At 34.9% G+C, this 18,817-nt stretch overlaps 3 protein-coding genes and 2 pseudogenes across 3 annotated transcripts; 1 reads left to right on the forward strand and 4 right to left on the reverse strand.

Annotated features, from left to right (window-relative positions):
* The first annotated feature begins 1,675 nt into the window (after positions 1-1,675).
* On the forward strand, positions 1,676-2,982 carry LOC108850089 (putative F-box protein At4g22180; annotated as a pseudogene).
* Positions 2,983-4,490: 1,508 nt separating this feature from the next.
* On the reverse strand, positions 4,491-5,830 carry LOC108853812 (uncharacterized). Its single transcript, XM_018627255.2, has one exon. The coding sequence runs from the start codon at positions 5,635-5,637 to the stop codon at positions 4,672-4,674; it is 966 nt and encodes a 321-aa protein (XP_018482757.1). The 5' UTR covers positions 5,638-5,830; the 3' UTR covers positions 4,491-4,671.
* Positions 5,831-9,338: 3,508 nt separating this feature from the next.
* Positions 9,339-10,133, reverse strand: LOC108850088 (uncharacterized). Its single transcript, XM_018623672.2, has one exon. It carries the CDS (start codon positions 10,131-10,133, stop codon positions 9,339-9,341), a length of 795 nt encoding a protein of 264 aa, XP_018479174.2.
* A 130-nt stretch (positions 10,134-10,263) lies between these two features.
* LOC130511033 (uncharacterized) lies at positions 10,264-13,930 on the reverse strand. Its single transcript, XM_057007811.1, has one exon. The coding sequence runs from the start codon at positions 13,712-13,714 to the stop codon at positions 13,091-13,093; it is 624 nt and encodes a 207-aa protein (XP_056863791.1). The 5' UTR covers positions 13,715-13,930; the 3' UTR covers positions 10,264-13,090.
* Positions 13,931-15,247: 1,317 nt separating this feature from the next.
* Positions 15,248-16,458, reverse strand: LOC130511079 (ubiquinol oxidase 4, chloroplastic/chromoplastic-like; annotated as a pseudogene).
* Positions 16,459-18,817: the final 2,359 nt, after the last annotated feature.

Below are 18,817 nucleotides of genomic sequence, written 5' to 3' on the forward strand. Positions count from 1 at the left end.
AAATCAAACTATTTGGAATTATTTTGTAAACAAATTTGTAGAGAGTTGAGATCGTGTTGTAGTGGTGGAGTCAGTTAAAAATTTTGCTTTCTTTTCATTTTACGTGGTTTAATTTTTCAATTGTTTTAATTTTTAATAATTGTCTTGTGGAAAAGTAAAACATTAACTATTCGATAATATAACTGATGGAATTGCAGACAATTATTTTATTTTTAAATTGTTTTTTAATTTTTCCACATGGCGGTTTCTGATTTGCCAGGCGACTTGCGCTTTAGTATATAGGAATATGATGATTACGTGCTAGTTTTTATGGTGAAGGATGATGTATAACCAAGTTCTTGGTTAAACTACAAATCTAGTTAGCAAATGTGTTCCAAAATAATATGATGGCTTAATTAAACAAAGTTTGTCTTTGTTGTAGAATTTTACTGGTGCAAAGCTCTTTTTAAAAGTAAATAAATTAAAAATAGTACCATCATGAACTAATAATATTTTCATCACTATACTATTATATTAGTTAAGAGCTTTTAGCAAAGACCATTTCCTTCAAAAACTGGTAGTTTAGTAACAGATAGATAATTGTGTATATAGGAAACTAGATGACTTCCCGCAATTTCGCGGGATAATATCTTTAAAATGTTATTTGTAATAAATAAGTTTTGTACATATTTACAATTTTCAATAGTTTTGACAAATTAATTTTGTTGATAAAAATTGATAGAGAATTTTTAATCCGTTAATAATGAAAAAAATTACATTAAGTTTTATTACAACATATCAATCATCTTTCCATATGCATCTCATAGTTATGAAGAAAAAAATTAAAAAGAGAAACTACCATACATAAGTTGTATCTAGAATTTATGTCAAATTCAGAATAGAGTAATTTTGGAAAATTATCTTAAATATGTTGGATGTATATGTAAATACATTTTGGGATTATAACAAATATTAATAACTAAATTAAGGTTGTATTCAATTTTTTCTACAAATTCAGATAATTTGAAGAAACCCCAAGATATAGATAATTTTGTTGTTTGTAGATATTGATTAAGATGAAAATCGTATAAAATGCAGTCAAATATAATATTGGTTCATTTATCAAAACAGAAATTATCTTTTAAAATAAAATAATAAAAATAAAACATTAATAAACATATTTATGAATATATTATTCTAATTAAATACTGTTCTAAATAGAATATTTAATATAATATAATAAATAAAAGAATTTTGAAGATAACTATAATTATGTTCTAACTCTTACTTCTATTTATTTAATTAGTTATACCTGGAATTGCAGAGCCACATATTTGGAATTCTATCCTAATTCTTAGTTTTACTTACTTTACAAAATTCAAATGATCATATTAATGTAAATTGTTTATTTAACAGTCCAATCATGAAAATATGACAAATAAGTAAAGTTACCTAAAAATTATAGAAATATAACAAATAAAAAAACCACTCATTTTATAAAATACAAATAATTATATAAATTTAAATTGATGATTCAATAGTAAAATCATAAAAACATGACAAATAAGCTAATTTGCCAAAACCATATAAGACAACTGATAAGTTTTAACGAGGGGGCCGAATGAGCCCAATTGTAACAGAATATAAAAGAAATCCTTTTTTGTAACTTAAAAAAAAAAACTAATTGTAACAGATTTTCGCCGTGTCTCTTACTATTAGCCAGAAGAAGAAGCTAAACCCTAAATCTCATAAATATCTCAGAGGAGACTCTGCCATGAAGAAGAAGCTAAAACCTAATTCTCATAAACGTCTCAGAGAAAATACTGCCATGAAGAAGAAGAAGCTAAACTCTCATTCTCATAAATATCTCATAGGAGATACGTCCAAATCCTGGTCCGATCTTCCGTTTGATCTCTTGAATTTGGTTTTCGAAAGCCTCAGCTTTGCTGACTTCCAACGAGCTAAATCCGTATGCTCGTCATGGCGCTCCTCTTCGAGACAGTGTGTGACTAAAAATCACATCCCTTGGGTGCTTCGCTTCCCCAAAGACGACGAAAACAGTTGTTGCATGTTGTTCAATCCCGAGGAAAAACACAAACTCTACAAAACGCAAGATCTTGGTTTGGAGTTTGCAAAGAGTTCGTGTATGAAAACCTATGGAAGTTGGCTCTTGATGCAAAATCTTCAGAGTAATCTCTTCATTGTGAATCTCTTTACCGGTGAGAATATCAATCTACCTCCCGTGGAGTCACAGTTTGGAATGACAAAGATACAAAAGTCTGTGTTTTGGATCGACGAGAAAACCAAAGATCACGTAGTTGCATGGGCACTTAGCAAAAAGTGTGTGGTCTATTCTAAGAGAGGAGATAACTGGTGGAATAAAATTCCCAAAACTTCAAATTTTCGTGACATGGCTTACAAGGATCACAAGCTTTACTTTTCAAGTTATCCCAGTAATGTCAATGCCAAAATCTTCGATTTTTCTGGAGAAATTCCCCAACAAATTGTTATTGAGGAAAAACATGCTGTACCTCTTCCCGTGAATTTTAAACCAGTTGGAGGTGATTATTGGTCGATCATTGTTGCTACAAACATTGTAGTCACAGTAACAGGAGATGTCCTCGAGGTTGTAAAAATGTGGACATCATGGGAAGATGGTACTTCCATCTCTTCAGGGTTTATTCATTAGGCTTTACACAACATGAACAAGTTTATTCCTTGGGCGACGAGGCAATGCTTTTGGATCTAGGTATCACTGTGCTCGCCAATGACAATGATGGAATCAGTAGAAATTCCATCTATTTCAGTGATTGCAATAACGCAAATAATGTCTTTCTCTTCGATCTCAAGACAAGTAGGATGGAGAGACTACACGAATTTGATTGCTCGTCTGTTCAACTGTCTAGTAGTCGATGGTTCTTACCAAGTAATTCACAAAGACATGATTGATATCAGCTATGTTTTCCTCTTCAATATGTTCTTATTAATAACATGGTTACATGCTATAGCTTTTTATTGTTAAGAGTTGTGTAACCCAATGTTAAGCCACAAGTTATCAAATGTGTTCAAAGTCATGATATATGGGGGCTTAAAAGAAGTTTTTCTTTTGTGGAATTTTACTGGTGTAAAGTAAAGGAAAAATAAGTCTTTGAAAGTAGTAAAATTGGAAATCCTCCATCATAAAGTGAAGATTTTTTTAGCAAAGACAATTTACATTCATTCAACTGGTAATTTAGAAACAAAGAAAATTTATGTACTTTTATAAAAAAAGAACATCATGAAACTAACCCATAATCATGGAGAATAATAGGTATATCAAACATTTATATAAATTAGTATTTTCTTAAGTTATATGATATAAGCAAACACGAATATCATCCCAAATCCCACACATCTTAACAGCAAAAGTAGCAAAAAAAAAGTGGACCCCTTTAGACTACTAAGAGGTTTGACAAATCGACACTCTCAAAAGCTTACTATAATACAAAAACAAAAGTCAATGAACTTTCTTAATGAAAAGATTACGAAAGCCAAATAAACCATTAGGATTATTAACATCGGCGATGTTAATGTCACTCCCAATGTTACTATCTCCACTCTCGTCGTTTCTGCAGCTTAACCGACTCCGATAACCGATGCACATTGGCACGTTCAAGTTCATCACCTTTTTGCTCGCAATTACAGTTTTACCCCTACGCGCCTCGTGAATTTTAAACCAGTTGGAGGTGATTATTGGTCGATCATTGTTGCTACAAACATTGTAGTCACAGTAACAGGAGATGTCCTCGAGGTTGTAAAAATGTGGACATCATGGGGAAGATGGTACTTCCATCTCTTCAGGGTTTATTCATTAGGCTTTACACAACATGAACAAGTTTATTCCTTGGGCGACGAGGCAATGCTTTTGGATCTAGGTATCACTGTGCTCGCCAATGACAATGATGGAATCAGTAGAAATTCCATCTATTTCAGTGATTGCAGTAACGCAGATAATGTCTTTCTCTACAATCTCATGACGTGGAAGATAGAGAAACTACACAAATTTGATTGCTCGTCTGTTCAACTCTCTAGTAGTCGATGGTTCTTACCAAGTAATTCACCAAGACATGATTGATGTCAACTACGTTTTCCTTTTCATTGTATGGTTTTACTCTTACTGGTGTGTATGGTTATGTACTAGTTTTTCAAGTTACGAGTGACGTATGATCAAAGGCTAAACTACAATCAAATTAGAAAATGTGTTAAAAATGATATGGCGACTTCAAAGAACTTTTTTTTTGTGGTGGAATCCTACTGATGTAAAGAATCGCTCTTTGTTAATTAATAGTAGAATAAAAGTAGAAATAGCTCCCGTCATAATTTATAAGTTTTCATCCTTAAACTATAGTATTTAAGAGTTTTTAGCAAAGACCATGTACCTTCATTGAATTGGTAGTTTAGTAACGGATAGAAAAATTGTGTAGATATAAAATACTTCATGAAACTAACCCATTATAATGGAGAAAAGAAAATGGCTACATGAAACGTTTATATTAAAAAGTATTTACATGAAATATAAGCAAACAAGAAAATCTGCTCAAATCCACACATCGTAGTCTTAAACAGCAAAAGTAGCAAATTAAAAATTAAAAGTGGACCCTTGAGACTATTAAGAGGGTTTGACAAATCATCACTCTCAAAAGCTTACCAACGCTAATGAACTTTCTTAATGAAAAGATTACGAAAGCCAAATAAACCATTGGGATTATTAACATTTGCGATATTATCGTCACTCCCAATGTTACCATCTCCACTCACGTCGCTACTGCAGCTATAACCGATGCACATAGGAGGCACGTTCAAGTTTATGACTTTTGCTTTATTGCTCTCCATTCCAGTTTTACCCCTACGCGCCTCGGGAATTACCCTTTTACCCACCCGCTCGGATATCGTTTTCGCGGTCGGAGCTCCACTTCCACGTCGGACTTGCAAGACTGGACTGTTCCGACCAAGATGCACGCCGTTCCGACCGGGACTGCTCGGACATTTCCTAGACTTCGATTCGCCGGTGGAGTTGCTCCGGGAACACGGCGCGCTGCTGACTTTCCGGGTCGTCGGAGCTCCGAACGATATTCTGGGTCGGGTCCCGTTGTTACCGGCGGATCTGCTTCTTGAAAAAGGCCAAATGTTGATATTCAGCTCCGCTCCTGAACCTGAACCCGTACCCGGACCCGACCCGCTCTTCTTCTCATTCTTTTTTTTCTCTTTCCGCTTCTCTTTCTTCCCGGCCGGTTTGTTTTCGCTCTTCTTGAATATATCTCTCCACCGCTTCGAACCCGTTGTTTCCCGGGTCAGCTCGGATCCTAAACCGGGTTCAGTCTCGTTTTTTTGCTCTGTAGTCAAAGTACTAGTAGAAGGAGATGGATCCGGGGTGCATTCCGAGGCACTCGGGTCGGATTTGATGGAGAGGAGGCGAAGAGGGAGAATAACGCCGTCGTGAAAAAGCTCGTCGGCGGTGAGAAGTTCTGTTTCGGTCTGGTGAAATGAAGAGTTCGTTAGACGCCAGAACTCAAATTCCGGTGAGTTGGAGTCGCAGCTGCTGCTGCTCCGTCGTTGGCTACCACACGTGGAGAGAATCTCCGGTGGTGGTTTACTTCGTATGCTCGTCGGACTATCCATATTGCAGCGAGCGAGAAAGAGAGAGAAGGAAGGGAGATGGTTGAAGATAATAAATGGAATGTTAATGAAAAATGATGAAAATGTTACATAGGGAGAAGATGACCAGCTGCAATGTGACTTTATATGCAGAGTGCATAAATAATGGAAATGTATTTCATTTATTCGACTGCTTGTTTTATTTATCTGAAATTACAAATTTGATGGGGTTTTGTTTATAATTGTATTATAATCTATATGTGTATCATTCTTGAAACAAAACAAAATTGTGAGTCTTGTTTGTTTGTAGAAGTTTCAGACATTTATTCCACAATTATTTATCAATGCTGAAATATGTTATTCAGACATTCTTTCCACAATTATTTATGAATATGTGAATATTTAGTATTAAAATAAAAAGAAAAACATTTTAATGTTTCATATGCACTAGATAATCATGTCCACAATTATTTATGAATATGGGAATATTTTATTAACATTGTTAAAACAGAAAAATGTTATTATGTTGATAAAAAATGTTATTATGTTGATAAAAAAATGTTATTATGTTTCTCTCCATCTATATATGATCCAACTCATTATCTCACCTCACCTAACTTGATTTAAAGCAAATATAAATATAACTATGTGAATCACTTCCATATTTCAAGACACAAGCTAACCAAATTATAAGTTTCAATTACTTAGGCCAGATTCTTAATCAAGATCCAACTCATGATAAGACTGATCGTTTCATTAACCAAACTAATCAATACTATTAATTCTTCAACATGTCCAACTGATATTAGTTGAGTCCAAATATTTAATTATAATTATATATACTAATCACGTGCTATATGTGTCTAACCAAAACAGTTACATTCTTTTTTGAATGCAACAGTTACGTAACTTCTTTTTCGAATGCAACAGTTACTTTACGCAACTTTGTTAACAGTGATTCGTTGATTTACCTTCGTTTTTTTTGAACTTTAATTGATTTACCTTCGTTGATTTATCTTTTACACATAATTTTTCAAAATCTACGAAACATAAAATTGGAAAAGAGAAGCAGAGTATATTTTCGATGATTGGTTAATGAAGAATCAATAATGTGATGGTGGTTTCTGATGTAGCCATGTGTTAATGACAATCGGTGGTGTATTCTTAATAGGTTAGTTCACTGCCATGAGTTAAACTGTTCCAAAAAGAGCGTGACTTGTGATGGAGGTTTCTGAAAATATGGTCAAGGTTTCTGCAAGAAGAAAACATGGTTTTGAAACCTAAAGTGGTGGTGCGGTGGTTATGACGTCACTTAATACTCAACCATCGTAACCTAATTTCAGCATGTATTGTTTTATTAGATACTTCTAAACCCATTTTGTAAAGCTTTTTGGACTTAAGTAATGAATCAAACATTGACAGAAAAAAAGTAATGAATCAAACATTGACAGAAAAAAAAACAGTGAATCAAACATATGAAAAAAAATATTTTCTCTGAATAGTCAAAGAAATCTAGACAGTATAATATTTACAATATATATATATATATATATAATTTGAAACTGTAAAGTAGACATATGTTGAATAATATTTACTTTTTGGTCAATTATTATAAATAATATTTTATTTTTTGGTCAATTATAATAAACAACCAGAAATTACAATACAAACAATTCTTAAATTTTAACAAAATATCAAAATATAATATTTTCTTCAAATATAAATAACTTTATATATCAAATAATAAATATATTTTTGGTTCTCTAAATCAGCACTCTTTCGAGTTATATGATAAAAGTTTCATCAAAATTTAAAAATCACAAATCAAATTCATCCATTTTATGTACAAATAAATATATATATATTTTAGAAATTAAAATTCAATTTTTATTTAACCAGACATTAATTCATTCAAATTTTAAATATCTTACACATACATTAAGTTTATCAATTAATAAAACACATGTTTAACATCGTTTAATTGGACTTTTAATAGAAATAAATTTTCATATAAACTTATTTAGTTTAACGGATTTTAAATAGGTTGTTCGAATAAAAATATTTATTAAACGTGATTTATTAAATGCGATTTTACAGTGTTATATCCGAAAACAATATCAAACTCAACCTACAATGAAAACTGACCAATTTTAAAAAAAAATATTTGAAAAAATATTTTTTAATATACTCTTCTATATTAAAAATATTTTCGGATATAACACTGTAAGAAACGTTCGAGCATATAGGTCAAATCTAATAAAATATGAGACTTTGATTTTCGGATCGTTTTCGAGTCGGATTTTTTGGATACAAATATTTATGACTTTTATGTTAGATAATTACTAAGAAAACATAATATGTTGCAAGAGTCGATTCTGAGTCAGTTTTTTTTTGTATACGGATATTCATGACTAATTATGTTAGGTAACTAATAAAAAAATATAATATGTTGCAAACTTTAAGAATGAAACTTAAAAATAATTTCTCCAAATACATATGGCACAAGTTTATAGTTATGCAACTTGACATATTTAATAAATGTATCAAAAATTATATTAAAATAAATTAATATTAAACGTAAATATAATTATAAAAAACATAAGTATAAAATTTTCAAAAAATTAAAACCAAAAATATACCCGCCCTTTTAAAGGGCGGGTCAAAATCTAGTTATATACTTAAAAACAAGTTCGATATAGTATTCGGTATTGTTGTTCTTTTTTTTCTTTTCTCGACCGAAGTATGGTTGTTCTTTCGTTTGTTAACTTATCCTTGTTTTGCATTTCGCTTCTCCTATATTGTTTTTTTTTTCAATTTTATCTAAACATGAACATGTATGTGGAAGGCAAAAAATGAGAAGGAGAATATAAATCCACTCCAATTTATTCCTGGACCTCTCTGAACTTGATTTTTTTCGTTTCTTGATTAATGTTTCCCTAGAAAAAAGCATGCGAAAGTTCAACTTATTTATTACAATAATAAATTTTGTAAAACCGAAGCTGACCATTTCCATATTTAAAATCTTCTGCATGTATCATTACCCTGAACCCAAAGTCATTTTCATGACATTTTCGTTTTTTCCTTTGATTTTTAAATAACAACATTTATTAGATTTTTACTGAAATATGATGTCATTATGTTGTTTGTGATATCAAAAGTTTCAATTTTGAATTTTTTCTTATTTTATTATTCATCATGTGATTTTTCAATCATTACTTTTTGACTAAAATAATTCGAGGAACAAACCACTCCTCGACCGCGTTTCATGGAAATCTATCTGATAAATCGAATAACTCAAAAAAATTTTTTTTTTTAAAATGTCACAAAGTTTCATCAGATAAAGTAAACGGAAAAAAACGAGGCCCATTAATAGAAGGAAACAAATGTTCGTATGTCCTCTCCTTCGGCTGTGAATCTTTTTTTTTTGTTTTTTTTTTTTTAAACTACTTTATTACTTTATTCATTTACTACTCCAAAAGGAGCATCCATACAAAAAGATCCATAAAGCTTTTAAGACAAAAATACTTCTTCTACGAGGTGAAAAATAAATTTAGGAAGAAAAACTATACTGCTGCCTTTAAAGAAAACCGAGACTCATGATTCCAGCAACCTCATCCTTGAAATTCTCCAAACCAGATAGACAGATAAGACTCGGTAGTGTTATGAGGCCTGGTCTGCAAAGAGGAAACCTTCTCCCTGTCCAGCCCCAACAGCTTTGCTCTGACCTACAACTTTATCTCTTTTATCACTCTAGCCGGGGTCTTTTGTCCATTGGAATGAAGCCTACCATTCCTCTCCTTCCACACAAAATAGATCACTGCCTGAAAAATGATCTTTGTAATCGTCTTAAACCTCTTCTCTCCTCTAAGCTGTTGGAACCAATCCACCATTTCCTCCAGCTTGATTGGAAGGTTCATCCATGTCCCATCCATTAACCCATGCCAAATTTCCTGAGCGTATCTACATTCAAAGAAAAGGTGAGGAGCCGTTTCATCCGCACTTCCACACAGCAAGCATTCCGCTGGAACTTGCAAACCCCAACTCCTGAGCTTATCTCTCGTCGCCATTCTGTTCCTCAAAACCAACCAAGTAATAAAGGCATGCTTAGGAATTCTCTTTTTAAACCAAACCAATGAAGCCCAAATCACCGGTGGAGGATCGGGGTATAAAGTCCTCCAAAGTAAAGGAAGTGAGAAATGAGAAGGTGGAGCCGCGACTTCATTCCTCCACATAAAATAATCCTCTTCAGTTGACTCAATATCCGGTATTTGATCTGGCAAATTTGCTCTCAAAACAGAAAGGGTGGGATTCCTGCTTCTTCTCGAGACATTCCAGCCATTTTCAGTAACCACAGAAGAAACAGAAGCATCAATGGAGATGCCAGAAATTTGCGGACCTAAGGGCCCCGTTATGGTAAGCAAATCACCACCATGAGTCCAGTTATCAAGCCAAAATGATGCTGTTCTCCCTGACACAACCTGGCAAAGAAGGAAAGGCCTAGCCTTGTCCCTTAACTTCATTAGATTCCTCCAGACCCAACTACCTTTATTTTTAAAATCTGCAACCCAAAACAAACTTCCTTCCATCATCATCAATAATACTAGTATACAAAAATTGCTGCAAGAACAAAAGAAAGGAGAGATGTAGAAGAAAACAGCCAGAGAGAGAAAGAAATAAATCCGCCGCTGGTTTTGGCCGGCCGACGGGGTGGGCTTTCTATGCCACCGCCGGCCCGGTTCCCCTTTGTTCTCTTTTGTTTCCTTCTTGTCTAGGGTTTTTTTTCCCTTTTTGAGTAGATCTAAGTTTTCCGGCGCCGCGCTCCCTTCGAGGTGGTCGTCCGGTTCTGGTGACCGCCGTGGCTCCTTACACAGGAGGACGGTCGGCTTTTGTAACCACCGTGGCTCCTTACTCAGGTGAACGGTCGGATCTAGTTAGATTGGAAGGTGGAGGCTCTTTATGCTCCGGTTTTATGAGTGGTGTCTCGGTGGAGGTTTGAGATGTCGATGGGGAGCCTTCCCCGTGAAAGAATCGACAGTGGGGTTAGGTGTTGGGGGTTGTTTGCTCCGGTTCGCGTTTCTGTTGTCTAGGGTTTGAAGTAGTTCAAAGGCCTTTGAGATTTCGTTAGATCGAACAATTCTCACAGCGTGAAGACAATTCTGTCTCGAACGGAGGTGGTCTCGTTGGAGGCTCGGTTTGTTTTTCGAGATCCGACGAAACACAGTTTCAGTTTGGGTTTATTCCGGCGGCGCTGTGGCGGAGAAGATCAAATTGAGGCGGTTGGTTTGTGTGTCGCACTAACCGAGCAGATTTCTCCTCGATTGGAGCCTCCCTGTTTCTTTCTCCGACGAGGTCGTACGGTGGTGGAGTGGAGATGCGGCAGACTAGCGGGAGCTAGGGTTTCCTGCGCTTTGGGCCTCGGGCCGATTTGTAATGTTGGGCCTGGTTGTGTTATGGGCTTTGTAAAACTTTGGCTTTGGGCCTTTTTTAATATAAATTCTAGAGGGAAAAAAAATTGCTGCAAGAAAGAGGAAAATAAGTTATAGCAAAGGAATTTTGTTGGTTCGTTTGTGTTTGGAAACAGACTTGATAATGTGAGGGCATGTGATTGATAACATTATCTCACACTCATTTAATAACGTAGGGTCTCTGATTATGAAATGTCATAAATATCCGTAACCCTCTTTCTCTCTCTCTATCTCATCTGCACTGCACGCAACTTCGACGTTACGTAAATCTGGTATCTGAGTCTGAGGTTTTCCCATTTCCATATCCGTACACTGCCTGCCACCATGTTAGGACTACTTACTAGCTATCTTTTTAAAGTACTATAGCACACTTTTCTCTCTTTTCTTTTTAATTAGAGCTTCATAACTAATGACATTTTCTTATAACTAAAAATATGTTGTTCCAAAAAAACACACAAATATATATAATAGTATAATACACGCTTATATGGATAACTGATAAATTGGAACTAACATTTGATAATACATGGGCCATAGTTGCAGACGAAGAAGCCTTTTTGTAGGTCCTTCACACCGCCATGTTCATGGAGTTTTTTGTTTAATCTTATTGTCAACGAGTTGTGTACTTTATTACTCAATTATATATATATATATATATATACAAGAAGCCGAGCTAAGTTAGGATGTGTCTAAGGTGGCAGATAGTGTCGATCTTGGCGATAAACTCTATTATTCCTTGTCTGAATCATAAGAAACTTTCTTCACCACGATGTATAGGTTAGATAACATTAATGCACCTTTGTAAGATTTTCTAAACCTCCTTTACCAAGAAGCTCACTGTTCTTGAAACCCTTTGTGGCAATGTAGAGATCCTTGTAAGCGAGACTATATGAGCCAAACTGAGTCTTCCAATCATCAAGAACTTCTTCCTTCTCAAGAACATTATGTATGTCTTGATATATAATCACTAAGAAGTCCTGGAAGACAATATGTCTGATGCATTCCCATTGAGCTTGAAGGTCCAACCAAGAATATTGTGAGATGAAAGAACAGATCCCGTTGATGAAGTGAAGCCAACATACATCCACTCCAGGAGATATTGCGATAAATCTTAATTTGGTTACAGAAAGCAATGAAATATTTGTCTTAGCGTCATTAAGAGGATAAATTGTGAATTTCAGTTGTTACTTAAGGAATCATATTCAACCCAAACTAGTATCGGTTTTCAATTCATAAGAGAGATATCTTTACCATAGTACCATCTTCTTTGTGATAAATCTGATACAGCTGATTTCTCTGATATTTATCTATTGATGTAGATACCAACATGGTTCTCATCCGTGTTACTGAACTCAATGGTATGGACTACAGGCCTGTTCTTTTTATGATCGCTGACGCAGCATCAGCGTCTCAAAATTTACTCATCAAAATCGAAAAGATATATGGTGGAGAACAAACGAGTTGCCGCTGCGATCACCTTTTACAAGGGTCGCCGGTGTTTTCCGTGACGCTGTGTAAACAAGCGACAGTTAAAAGAGAGCTGCGTCTGATATTAATGAAGGAAAGTAGGACGCCAGCGGTATTCTCCACATATTTGGGCAAAAAGTCAGTTATAATTTGGTCATTCACCGCTGCGTCAGCGATCGTAAAAAGAACAGGCCTTACAACATGTTGTGACAATTTTCCTTTACGTTGCAAGGCAGTGTGCTATAGGGCAAGCTTTTGGTAGGACAAGTGGCAAAAGCAAATCATTCGCCTCAGATGTTTTTTGGGCTTTAGATGTTTAAGGCCAAGTTTCTAACATAAGCAGAACACTATGACATATTATTGGGCTTTTGATTTTGATTTAATGGGCCTTGTGAAATCTCTTGTATTTCTCTCGCATTTACATCAGCTTTCTCATGAACAAAAGAAACGAACAAAGTACAAACCGTAATAAAACTTTGTCTCGACGCCCATCACACTCAAATGTATAGTCACATTCATCGAGTAACTTTAAGCCGTCGGTCGTTTCAAAATATGTCAAGAATCTCACTGATCGGACGGTTACAAAGAGGACACGAGCCCCGGTTCAGCCACAGCTCTCTGGAGCAAACTCTGCAAAAAGTGTGTCCACATGGGATAAACGCAGCGCCTCTCTTTCTTCCCATACACACGCAGCACACCGTATCACTCCCCGCAGCTAACGCCGTCGATATCTCCGTCTCCCTTCCGTCATCAACCGCTCTCTCCGCCGTCTCGTCCAGCAACCTCATCAACGACACTCTCGTCGGCGTCATGTCAGCCTCCGCCGGATGATATCTCTCCGCCTCTAACGCCGTCGCGAGGTTCATACCCGAACCCGACCCGGGAGCGAATCGGGCTTCGGTTTGCTCTTCTTCGAGTTCGTCTTCGCTCCTAGAGGTTGTTGGGCTGTGGAGAGTAGTTGCAGTGTTGTTGGGCTGACGATGGAGACTCCTGATGGGCCCACAGCATCCGATGCATTTGAATCTCAGCCGTTCTTTGAGAGTCCGCTTCCTCCTTGTGCGATCCACACCGCTCATCTGGCGCCGGAGCAAGTCAAGAAACGTCGTCGTCGTGCGGTGCGTCTCCGTCGTCGTCGTCATCTGACTCGTTCCCGGTTCGAGTTCGCTCATTTATCTCGACTCAGTTGTAACAAACTCTAAAGAAGCTCTCTCTGATAGTGAAACGGAATCATACACTGTGTGGATGAGGGGAGAGAGATTGTTGAGATCTTTGGGTCTCGCGGGGGATTATAAAAGGCTTTTCTTAGCTTCTTTTGCTTTTCATTTTTTCTTTAAAATGAATTATATATCTTTTTGGGTCAAAGTTGCTTCCGAATATATTACTTCCCACATTAATAGTATTTAAACATATTTAATAATTAGAGAATTCACACTCAAATAAAATAAAAATCTCAAATAGAGGAGTCAAATATTATATAGAATTTAAACTTGCATAAAGTTGAGCTTTTGTTTACAGAAACAAATCTATGTGATTATCAATTTTAAAAATATTTTCTATAGTATTTTATACTAAGATTTCTTTTGTCAAAAAAGATTAATTAGCGAATTGATCACCAGACAAAGCCGTACGCTATGGTGCAACTATAATGGTATTATTTCGGTTTTTTTTTTAAATAAAACTATAACGTATTGACAAAAAAGAATATAATGTTAGTTCTTCTGAATTTCGGGTAGAAACAAACAAAAAAATCCTACTGGAGGTGAAAGGAATATTGTTTTACGAAAAAGTTAATGCTGTTTCTGTAACTGTACGTCTTGTTTTTTTTTTTTTTAAACAAAAAAAACTTTGAAGAGTCTCGAATAAAAACAAAATCCAAGAATAATTACAATTGATTATTTATAAAAGATATCCTCAATCAGATTTCAAAGTTTCAAACGCAATTAAAAGAGATCATTAATCGGACAAAGACCAAAACTAAACAAACGCTAAAATCTGAAATGAAGGCGGATGATTTCAAATTAATAACAACCGGACCGATGAAATCTCAATACCGTTTCATATACCGGACCAATGAAATCTCAATATGAACCGATGGCGGAAAAAATAATTTGAAAACAGAAAAAGAAAAAGGAAAAAGAGAAGTAAATTATAAAGAGGGCGCGTGATTCAAAGCTTTTCCCACGTGAAATGTCCCGTATACGACGTCGTATTCTCGTTACACTTTCCCCCATCAAAAACCAAGAAAGTGAAGAGAGAGAATGGCAACGCTAATACCAAAGAGCTTTTTGCGGGAATGATACATTCAATGATTTTGTATATTTGGATTCAATTAATGTTGCATCTGTGTGTCTTAAATCTCTGTTGTAGCAGTAAAATGCCCAGCACTCGTGGATCGGACGTAGTCCGACCGAGTGCGGGCGATACTCGTTATCAAGGTTGACATCTGGGGGGTGCGGGGGCCGTAGGTCTCCGCGGTACGGTATGCCTTTTCGGTTTAGGAAAGTTACTATTTTTATTGGAAAAAGGAAATCGGATTTTTGAGGCTGTATAAATATGGGTCTAAGGGTTTGTAAATTATAATCACATCATTAATAAGAAACCCTAAACGGGTATTTGCCTCAATACGTTTTCTTCTCTATTCTTCTTCCAACCTAAACGACAGCTGTTCACAACAATTAATCTTTTATGTTTTGCTACTTGATTTAGTTTGTAATGTTTTTCTTGATGCAGTCTACAATACCTTCACAACGAGCCTCCTCAGGAACAACACATCCTGATTTTCACTACATTCTTCGTCGTCTAAAATGGAGTGTGGAGAGACTTCCTAGAGTCTGACTAGCTCTCATTGTCTTGCAATGCTCCGCTTCATCGTATCTTATGTTCACAAACACATCGTATAATTAAGTTCTCTGTGCCCCCAAACATAATCACAACACAATGTTAGAGAATCTTAAAAAAGCAACACCAAAGTTAAAGCCAGACTAATCTTATACACATATAGAAGACAGTCCATTATAGAATGCAGACTAGTGGATGCATTGACTGAAAGATCTTGAAGAGTTAAAAAGTTACCTATAACTGGTCTTCGAGTATTGGGAGCTCTGGATGTTTGGAATTCATCTGCAGACATAAGAGAGCCACTTTGCGAGGGAATAATGACTTTGGGAACTCAAAGGAACATTGATAAAACCAAACAAGGATGAAAGAACTTACCAAATAAGTACAAGTCACTTCCAGTGTAGTATTTTACTGCTATATCAGGTGCAGGAGAATTTTTCAACTCCTAAGTTCAGAAAAAAAAATCTAAAAATTGTGAGTTCTTACTTCCATGATGAGCAAGTGGTGCATCTCATTCCCGCTCTCAGCAAAATGGACTTTCAAATAATCTGCTCTCCTCCACCAACCAAAGGTCTCGTACGTGTGTAGCACTGACGTAAAGCAATACATAAACTAACATTATACTCTTGCAAGAATAAGGAGGAACTGAAACAAGAAACGGATGGATTTACCAAAATAAGGCACTGGTTTCAAGAACAAAGAACCTTGCATAGATTCGATCACGGTACAATGTGTCGAGTATCTTAATCACCGAGTCCTGGTTGGAGAACAAAAAAGAGACAGCGATTAACTTGACGCACAAGATAACTTCCAGTGATTTGAACACACACACACACACAAAAAGGGTCATAAAGCCCTTACAGTAAGGAAGACATTAACTCCTTGCTCAAGCTTGATGATCCAAGACTCTAGAGCACTTGTTGAAGAACTCACATTTGGCTCCTCAAATGGTACTTTACCAGGAAAGCCCTCCCACGGCTTTAAACAATTCCTCCACCACAACTTTCTCTCCATCGTCTTGCGAAATCGTTGCTTGAACTCGATGAACGTTCCTGAACGTTCCAAAGACAGCAATGAATCACAGGCTCTGGACGCGAGGAGACGCCTGCAGTCGCCACCGTAGCTGCCGTCTCCGTCAAGGAACTCAATATTTGAAGAACGTATTAGCGAGCGGGAGGATTCATGAGAAAGAAAAGTAAATGTTGGATATTGAGTTATCCACTACTTCTCATGCTTTCTCATCATCATCGACCGGACAATTCTCCGACCAACTAAGATGCGACTACTGTCAAATGATCTGACCATGTTTTTGTTCTGGGCATATAATAGCCGAGGGCTGCCCAAAGGTATTATTCTAACGAAAGTAACTATAGCGTTCCCAAGTACCCGCCACCACCATTCACCCAACGGATCTATTTTAAATATTTGAAGTAGGAATGCAGATTTGAGATTTTCATACTATATATGAAGAACGAGTGCGGATCATCATAACGAATATCCACAAATTTAAATATTAGAGTTATTCTGAAATTAAATAATTATCTAGAGAACTAGTATAAATACTATATAATATATTAATAAATTTAGTTTTTGATGATAAATAATTATTTTGTTTTAAATATAATTTTATTTTCCTAAAAATATAATCAGTCACAGATGATATTTATATTTAAATAGAATAGTTTTAAGAACATATTTTATACAAATTTTATAAATCCGCAGCAGACGGATTAAGTAAACCAGTAGCCTATTTTGTGTTTCTATTTTATTTTTAAATAATAATAATAAGTTTCATAAAACCACTAACATACTATTTATATTCGTATGAATTGTAACATAAATTTGTGTATATTATCTATAAACACAGATATGCACACGTTTGGGTCAACGAACATATCATGGATGATTTATTTTAAGCTGGACGATTATTTAGGCTAGTTCAGCTTGATTTTTTTATTATTACAAACTTGCTTTTATTTATTTATTTATTTATTGAGGTTGGATTTGAATTATGCCACCATCCAGTATTATGTCGCTGTTATTATTAACACATTTCAACTCTCACAATATTTATCATCTTCTGAAAAAAACAAGCCTAAAGGAGTAATGACCAATCCACCACTCCATAATACTCCCTCTGTTTTTAAATAATACATGTTTTGAGATTTTCACACTTTTTAATAAAATATATTAAAATTTACTTATTAGTGCATAGTTTTTTGTTATTTTATATTTTCTATATTTCTAAACCAATAAAATTTTAAGAAATGCAATTAATGTTTTTGAGATTCACAATTATTCATAATTAGTTGACAAAAATTACATTGAAAATATGAAAAATACATCTTTTTGAAACAAAAAAAAATTCCTAAAACATACATCTTTAAAAAACAGAGGGAATATTACGCTGTACGTCGTTTGCAAGAGTAATGAGGAGCTGAAATCACAAATGGCGGCACTTAGCAAAGTTAGACACTCTAGGAATTGTTTCAAGAACAAAGAACCTTGCATAGGTTCAGTCACGGTACATTAATGTGTAGTATCTTAAGCTTGATGACCCTTGACTCCAGAGCTAATTAAATAACTCATATTTGGCTCTTCAATTAGTTCTATCCTTACCAGGAAAATGTCTCGGCGTTAAAAGTATTGGTCCACCACAACTTTCACTTCATATTTGGCTCCTCAAATCGTTGCTTGAACTCGAGAAATGTCCCTGAACCTTTCAAAGACAACAATAAGTCAAAAACACTTCATCTATACTGTTTTTAGCCAGACAACTGAGAAATATTCAAGTCTAAATTTAAAATTAATAATATCTCTCGTCTCTCTCTCTCTTTTTTTCTGTTAACTTATATTTTGACAATTTCTTTTTGTTGTCAGCCAATTTGATTTCCTTTTTTACCAATTCATGGAAACTAGTCGCTAACTGAAAAGTCATACAGAGTCAAATCCAGACAGTAAACACCTAAACCTAATAAATAAAGAAAAATTCATGTTATCTCATTTTATTATTGTCACCTTAATGACCATTATACACTACTCCACTCCACTAATCCCCTTTTTAATCATTAGTTTAGATATTAAACCGAAGTTAAAAAGAAAACAACAACAACCAGCCATAAATAATGAAACCACATAATATCTGAAAAATAATAGAAATAAAAGTACAATCCCTATGTGTTAATATAATACATGTGTTTTAAATTTAAACTAGATCTTGACCCGCTCGATCGAGCGGGTGTCAATTTTCATTTTTTTGTTTATACTAAATATTATATATGGTTTCCAATATGTATACTAATATAACATATTTAAAAATAACAATGTACTTAATTACATCGAATAATTTTTTGCGTTGTACAGTAAATTACATGACCAATATTTATTGGACATCATATAAACAAATCAAACATTTGTAAAATTAGATCATGCAA

Source organism: Raphanus sativus, chromosome 4, assembly GCF_000801105.2.
Source record: "Raphanus sativus cultivar WK10039 chromosome 4, ASM80110v3, whole genome shotgun sequence".
NCBI lineage: Eukaryota > Viridiplantae > Streptophyta > Magnoliopsida > Brassicales > Brassicaceae > Raphanus > Raphanus sativus.

Bases quoted from the DNA above. Each gene is read 5' to 3' on its own strand.
- LOC108850088 (XM_018623672.2), bottom strand. From the start codon at position 10,133: ATGAAGTTAAGGGACAAGGCTAGGCCTTTCCTTCTTTGCCAGGTTGTG.
- LOC130511033 (XM_057007811.1), bottom strand. From the start codon at position 13,714: ATGAGCGAACTCGAACCGGGAACGAGTCAGATGACGACGACGACGGAG.
- LOC108853812 (XM_018627255.2), bottom strand. From the start codon at position 5,637: ATGGATAGTCCGACGAGCATACGAAGTAAACCACCACCGGAGATTCTC.